At 42.6% G+C, this 7,825-nt stretch overlaps 2 protein-coding genes across 5 annotated transcripts in view; both read left to right on the top strand.

The window, feature by feature from the left end:
• The first annotated feature begins 708 nt into the window (after window positions 1–708).
• PTH (parathyroid hormone) lies at window positions 709–1,851 on the top strand. The gene is made up of 2 exons (XM_040607909.1): window positions 709–794; window positions 1,578–1,851. Exons 1-2 carry the CDS (start codon window positions 709–711, stop codon window positions 1,849–1,851), a joined length of 360 nt encoding a protein of 119 aa, XP_040463843.1.
• A 5,484-nt stretch (window positions 1,852–7,335) lies between these two features.
• Window positions 7,336–7,825, top strand: part of BTBD10 (BTB domain containing 10) — a 29,860-nt gene continuing 29,370 nt past the window's right edge. For 3 of the 4 annotated variants that reach the window (XM_040607871.1, XM_040607870.1, XM_040607869.1), the window contains exon 1: window positions 7,342–7,395. The gene's annotated coding sequence lies outside the window, so the exon portion shown is untranslated. Of the gene's footprint in view, window positions 7,396–7,825 lie in introns of all 4 variants that reach the window. The other variant, XM_040607872.1, reaches the window with a different exon arrangement.

Here is a 7,825-nt window from a genome sequence, read left to right as displayed (position 1 = left end):
ATTTGGACGGTGTCATTACTGCCTGTTGTAGTATCATCAATAATAAATATTTTTTAAATATATCAAAGTGGCAGTTTTGCTGATGATGCACAAAGCAGAGTGGAATTCATACTGGCAATGCAGGTTTATCACTGAAAAGATGAGGGGCTCAGTTCTGATTTCTTTTATGCAATTAAAGGGGAATGACATAACTGAGTAGAGTTATGCCTCTATGCAAAATTGCCAAGGAAAGTGTCAACCTCTTCATTTACATATATTCTTCATATACAAAAGAAGTAGATAAAAGAACAAAACTGTCAGCTTCCATAGCTATATAAAAGTATTTCAACATACTTGGAGCATATAAAGTAGATGATGATGACAATAATAATAACGATAATAATAATGATGGAAGAACATGGTGCTTTTCTCCCAATTATCCAACAGATGGGCACCTATACAGTGATGATGATGCAGGGCAACTAAGGCTGACAAAAGTCTGTAGACTTGCCTGTGAAGTAACATTAAGTTGCTCATAAAATTAGTATTAGAACTAAATCCTTCATTTGCATTCCTTGCTCTAACCCATTTCACAAACTCAAAATTTTTCAAAATCACTTTTCTGATGTCTGTCTTCAACTTTTTTCTAAACTAATTTTCTTTGGAATTAACAGAAATTACTTGAAATACAGATTTATGCTGGTATTCATTTCTATCTTTATAGACAAAATGACCTCTATAAAAAATCTGGCCAGGACTGCAATCATTTTATATGCCATATGCTTTTTTACAAACTCTGATGGAAGACCGATGATGTAAGTACATTTTTATACACTTCCAAAGTTTGGAGGATGACTTTAGCTGTTCTTGAGAATATGACTGGTTTGTCTGTACCTAAGTTATGTGTATAAGAGTTTTTCTGACTCTGCTTTTGAAGACTTTGGCCAAGCTGGCCAAATTCTGTCCTCTAGATACAGCTGTAGAGATCTCAAATACTCTGTGTTCTTACACATTTTTGGAAAATAGGCAGCTGAGTAGAGGATGAAAAATCAGGTAAGTGTTCTCTTAGGAATATCATTGGGTAAACTGCATCTCTTATTAGACGCTTAGCGGGGGGTCTACACAGGATAACATCTTTTTTACCATGCGAGAATCTAGCTGGAACTCAGATAACATCAATCAGCACTGAGACACAAATCCACAGGAAATCATGCTTCCTTGGCTCTAGTGTTCACGGAAAACTACCACTGCATAAATACTATAGTTCTATTAATAAATTTCCTATTATCATATAAGCCCCAAGTTCATCTACAAAAGCCAAAATAAATGATGAATATATAGTCAAACAATACAGTTATAAAACTGGACTACCCATCTTTCATGCCTTCTCACTAACATATCCATTATTAATAAAAATCACCATCCAACCTCCATCTCTTCTCCGGATGTCATTCTATCCCTTACAAATTATAAAGTTATGTTCTGCAGCTCTGTATTGTGATACCTCACGAAAGTTCCCAAATCTGGGTTTCTGAGTGAAGATCTAGAATTCAAGAAGGGCCATTATTTGTCTCTTTCTTTGCTTTTCTTTCATGCAGGAAAAGATCAGTGAGTGAGATGCAATTAATGCATAATCTTGGAGAGCATCGACACACGGTGGAGAGACAGGACTGGCTTCAGATGAAACTGCAGGATGTGCACAGCGCCCTTGAGGATGCTAGGACCCAGAGGCCTCGAAACAAGGATGATATTGTCCTGGGTGAGATAAGAAGTCGGAGGTTGCTCCCTGAGCATTTGCAGGCAGCAATGCAGAAGAAGTCCATCGATCTGGGCAAAGCTTACATGGATGTACTCTTTAAAACAAAGCCATAGTGAAAAAAACAGAGCATTGTGTCTGTCCAAGTAAGCATGTGTCTGTATATCATTGATCAAGTAGGACATTTTATTATTATTTATTCAAACTGCAATAAGGATTAAAGGCTGCACACAAGATTGCAAGATTGTAGTCCTATTGAGTTAGACACTTCACAACCAAATAATAAATGATAAAATGCATTTACAGTCCACCTGTGGCCATTGCTGCTAATTTCTGCTGATTAACTTTTAAACAGCTAAAGTACTTAGAAATTTCCAGCATAAAAAAAAAAAAACCAAAACAGTAAGAAAGTTGAAAAATCATTTAAGACCAGTTCTACTACTTTTACATAGACAGCAGTTGTAGTAATCACTAGTTCTGCTTGCACTGTTAACCAAAAATGACTAAATGCAGTAGAACTTGTCTCCAGAGTAAGGCACCATTTTGCCTAGGGCTAAATTTTGTTCAACTTTGTACTAATGAAAATATGTAAACTTAAATCCACATTTATTTTCAGAAGAAGGCCTAAAATCAGATGAACATTAATTACATAGCAAAAGCTGCATGATATTAATTTAGGATTAGAAAGTGCAATCAAAAAATTAAAGGAAAAAAAAAAGACAAAAAATTAAAGGCAAAGCTTAATCTTAAAGTACAATAGGATAAAATAAAAAAACCCACAACCGTATGAAATAGAAAAATGAAATTTTGCAAAATACTGAAATGAAGGGAAGATTTAATTACCTTCCCCTCCTCCAATAGATGATAACCTATAATCAACTGCAGAAAGCTTGGGAGCAGAGATGGTAGCACTTATCAAAACAGGGCCCTAACTATAACACTGGGAAATGTCTATACAAGACAATTATAACTGAAACAAAAATCTTGCAATATGTATTTTTTGTCCCTCATTTTCTCTGTAAACTGTCTATCTCTGAATTTCTGTATGTTGTGTTAGGCCTCATGTGTAAGTATTTTTTATTTGTGAGAGCAGTGGCTCTCATAAATAAAATTACTCTTTTTCACATGCACTTTTTTGTAGAATTGGGATCTCACTTTCAGATCCTCAAAATAAGAACATGCAGAAATCAACCTGGGAGAGGAACCATTAGCTGTAATACATTTAAAGTCTAAGCAGGACTCAAAAAAAATCAGACATAATATGATGGGGAAAAAAAAGAATTATGATAATAATTTTAAAAAGCAGCAAATTAAAATTATTATGAATGGTATATGCACATATGTGCTTAAAACCCTCAATCATTTCTGACTAATAAGAAAGTTTTCTCAGTAGGAATAATGGTGGTTGCCCTCAAATTTGCCATTATTTGAGCTCAAATCTAGATGAATTGCTGCTCTAAGCCGAAGTGTCTCTATGTATGTTCCCGTATCACTTCTTATTTGTTTGTTTGATGTCTAGCTTACTTTGGGGAACCTAGCAAAAAACTTATAAATCATTGCAAATATAAACTCAATCTGCTGAAGGCTAGAAAGGTACTTGTAACTAGTGAACTGTAGTTCATGATCTTGGCTATACTTTCAGTAATGTAAAGGCTCTGATGCTGCAAGCAGGTGGTATGTCTGTGCACATCGGTGCACCCCACACACAGGCAGGGGTTCCATGCCACTTGCCTATTTGTAGAATCAAGGCCTTAAAGTGCACTTTCTATTTATTCTTTTAACAGACCTCTGTGCTAATTTAAATAAAATTGCATTTTTTAACTATGTCTCACTTATGTATTACTAAATAAAGTGGACCAAAAGCTCTTGGACATTCTTTTAAAGCATAACAACTGGCTGACCTGTACAATTTAGCATTTGGGGCAAGATTTTTAAGTATTACATCAATATAAATACAAAAATCATGAAAGCAATTTTTCCTTTGGTATTTCCTGTGCACAAAATTATATTGATTGTTAAACAAAAGGTGTTTACCTAGGACAAAGCTATTTATGTACCCTTACAATAATGACACATGCAGAAACTATACAATCTTCAAATGCCAAATTCAGAAACTGTTTCATTTTGATCTAAACAAATAATATTATTTTCTAAACAACTTGTTCTTCCTAAACTTCAGTTACCCAGTAGATGAAAGATGCTTACACAAATATTTAATCTTTCTGTACATTTCAAAAAATACTTGTTGCTTATAAAGGGCTTCAGGTTTGGAGAGGTGATGCACCACTGACCATTATTTAGCTAGAAACATGGCCACAGCCAAACTATGCTTAGCATTGTCTCGTTTATGGCTGAAGTCATGTTTGCTTTGCCCACATACAGTATGACTCTTCAGAAAGGCTAAAACCAGCACAGTGGCAGGTGAATTAGTGCTAGCTAATGCCCATTAGAAAAAATAACTAATTTGAATTCTAATACTTAGTAATGGCAATTATCTAGAAAACAGACTTGTTATGGCTTTTCAGCTCAAACTTCTGATCAGTGTAGCAGCAGTCAAAAGAGAAAAATATTCAGAGTGGGGCAGAGAATGTTACAAAAAATATTTTAATACCATGATACATTGCAAAGATTCATCTTCACCTGGAATAATGTGTAATTTTCGTCATCTTGCTTTCATACATGAAGAGGACTAGGAAAATGATGGTGAAAAATAATAGGGCCACTGAAACACCTACATATGATAATAAATGGTGACAACAGCAGTCAGAAAAGAAATAAATAAAAAGAGGCATGATAAAGATATGACGAATTTACAGTACAGAGAGATAAATGGTATTGCCCATCTATCTTTCTAAGAAAAAAAAAAAAAGAGAAGTGGAAAATTGAGCTTGCACATGGATGAATGTGGAGTTTTTAGCTAGTATGAGCCAAAATCTCATCTCCAGCCAATGGTCACTGAAGGAGACAGTGGCATGACTCTTGGGGATGCTTGTGTTGTTTTCCCACGCATGCACTGGAACGTGCCGTAAGTCTATGCCAGGGTGTGTACTTGCATATAAACAATGTAAATACTAAGTGAGCCCGCACTTCACAACACTTAGATATGCACGCGACTGCCAGATTCATGTGACTTCCTATGTCCCCTGTTATAGTGAGATTCAGTTAGAAAAGTATTAGGTCCACATCTCTTCACATCCACAGGATCAGCCTTCCAAAGATAGGGTCTTTGGAAGTCTTCCTCTTGAAGGCCTTTGTCCTCCCTGAGGAACGTGGTTTCTATGCACATACTTCCTTTCAAGGCAGAAAACCTTGCTTTATGATCTGACGTGGGCTTTTTGCCAAGACCTGTGTCCTCGAAGACTTAACCTGTGCAGATGGGTATCTACTGTACACACCTGGTTTTTATAAAATTTTTAGTGAAATGAAATATAATTGTATCTTTCACTCATGACTCATTGAAACAAAAAGCACTAATATCAATATCCACCCTTATGGGAAGTAAAACAGTCGCATGTGAAAGAAACCCAAATCCATAAAAAATTAACAAAGCCAAAATCACAAGGACTCTAATAAAAACTAGATAAATTGTAAGTAAAACCTACTGCTGGTGATTTAGCTGCTAGTGATTTGGCTTTCTTAGCTGCTTCTCAGTTTTTCTGCTGTAAATAATACTGCTATTTAATATTGCTCAGCTCACTGTTAAACGGCAGGTAACATCTGACTCCTCCCCTAGTTAGCACATTCTAACAGCTTTTGTGCAAGTTGCTTGGCCGTCACTGTTCTACGGGTGGATTTCTAGAACTGTGTAGTTTATCTCTGTGGCTATTGTTAAAGGATGGAAAAGACAATTAATTTAACAGATTCATGTTTTGCTGTATATTGTAGCAAAGCTTGTGTCTTTTATGGGGCACTTTGGTATAGCAAAGGCAAAAATCTTTGCTCTCTTGCCCCTCTTTCCCTCCTCTCCTTACTGTACATAAGGTGTATAACTTGTCTAGTATTTCCTGCCTGAAGCAGTCAGATCTGCTAATGCATCAGGCAAGTACAGATGTGTACATTCACTTAATCTGCAGTTTAATGCTTAGGTGCCCCTGAAAGGGTAAGGTGCTCTGTAAGATATAGAAGAAGCACACAAGAGGCATTTGCTGTCTCTGAAACCTGACAGTAAATTTGTCGGTTTCCTGCACCAGAGGTTAAATCATAACCCCTGCTCAAGGTGAATACACTCACCAGCAGGATATCAATTCATGTTGCCTCTTACCTGCATGTTTTCCCTGGGAAGTTTGGCCCAAGAGTGGCTTAGAAATGACATTTTATGAGACTCTGAGAAGACCCCATAGATCTTCACAGTGGGGCTGCCCCAAAATATCCACTGTGCAACCCGACTGGCTCCCCAGAGTGCACAAGGGAGAACAGATAAACATTCAAAGGTTTGGGCAGATCTTTGCTCCTTCTATTCCTCCTCCCAAACTGTCTGCCAATTCAAATTTGCTTCCATATACTTATTGTCCAGAGTCCTACAGTCCTTTCACCTGATACAGAAGTCAAGCTCTGCCTGTATTTAATAATGATGCTATAGAGAATATCTTAGAAAAAAAGAGACAAATGTTGTCTTTAGATATGAACACAGTTGGGTCTTGGTATTGGTTTATTCTGCCTCTGCGAGGAGTGCAAAGGGCTTAGTGTCACCTCAACAACTGTGACACTTCAGTACACTGAAGTTGCTTACAGTGTGGGACATGATAATTCTGCTAGGGTATTATGGAATGAAAGTCACATCTGCTAATTGTATTTTTAGATAGGCTGCAAGGTTACACAGACTCTATGTAACCTATAGGGCTGGACAGGCCTAAAAATTATAGTTGTAATGTAAGTCAGGAACGGGTTTTAGGATGAAGGCTGAGACAAAAGAGATGTCAGCTCGTCTAGCTGAACTGCATTATAGCCTCCTTTGGTTTTATTTTTTTCTGTGCCAGGCAGGGACAGACAGACGATGGTGCCAGAGTACCACGGGGTTGGAGTGAGGTCCGGGTGCTCGGTACGTGCCGCCGTGCGGAACCAGTAACGGTGGCTCCTCACGACACCCGTGTGCAGGCACCAACGAGCCCCGGCACAACGGCAGCCGCCCAGTTACCGCCCCCCCGTGCATCGCTGCAGGGGAAAGTGTGGCTCACCCGCCTCATCTCTCCTCACCGTCTTCCCGCGGCCGCAGGCGGGAGACGAGGAGCGGCTCTTCCCGCCGGCGGGCGGCGCTCGCTCTCCGGCACCGCCTCACCGCCACCGCCTCACCGGCCCGCGGGCCGGCGGCCTCCACATTCGGCGGTGCCCCGCTTGTTCGGCTGCACACCCTGCTGCGGCGCCCTGGCGGAATCGCGGTACGGGTCCCGGAGAGGCAGCGGCCCCTCGGGCAGCCCCGGGCTCGGCCCGCCGCCGCCCCACAGACACCGCAGCGCCCGCCGCCTCACAGCGCCGGCCCGCCCCTAGCAACGGCGTCGCCTCGCCCCGCCCCATGCTCCTCAAGTCTCGTGAGACCTGGGCGCCACCGCCTACTTCTCCTCTGCGCGCCGGACAGCTCTCGCGAGACCTGGAGGCGGCGGCGGCGGCTGCCGGGCCTGGGCGCAGCGGCCGGTGGCGGCGGGAGGCGGTGGCTCGGCCGGGCGGTGAGTGGCGGGCGGAGGCGGCGCGGCGGGGGCTGCGCGGGGGGGGGGGGGGGGGCTGCGCGGCACAGCGCTGGGCGGGAGCTGTGTGCCGGCGCCGCCGGGCCGCTTCCCCCGCGCCCGGGGCCGTTGGTGCTGTGGCGGAGGGGGCGGGCGACGTGCCCCTCCGGCCCGGCGCTGGGCCCCCTCGGGGCTGGCGGGAGGCCCGCCCGTCCGTGGCTCTGCCGGCCCCGGCCCGTGAGGGAGAGGCGCGGTGCTGTAGCCGCCCGCAGGCGGCTCGGAGTGCCCCGGCCGGCCGCCCGAGCGTGGCACCTGCCCGCCGGCCTGCCCCGGCTTTCCCCGGCCCTGTGCTGGAGCCTCTGCGCTTTCAGGGCATGGCAGGGGCGCCTTCGGCCGGGGGCTGTGCCGCGGTACCGCTGGGACGTGCGGTGTC

Source organism: Falco naumanni, chromosome 10, assembly GCF_017639655.2.
Source record: "Falco naumanni isolate bFalNau1 chromosome 10, bFalNau1.pat, whole genome shotgun sequence".
NCBI lineage: Eukaryota > Metazoa > Chordata > Aves > Falconiformes > Falconidae > Falco > Falco naumanni.
The sequence above is the reverse complement of the archived record's forward strand: the minus strand, read 5'-3'. Positions and strand labels throughout refer to the sequence as shown.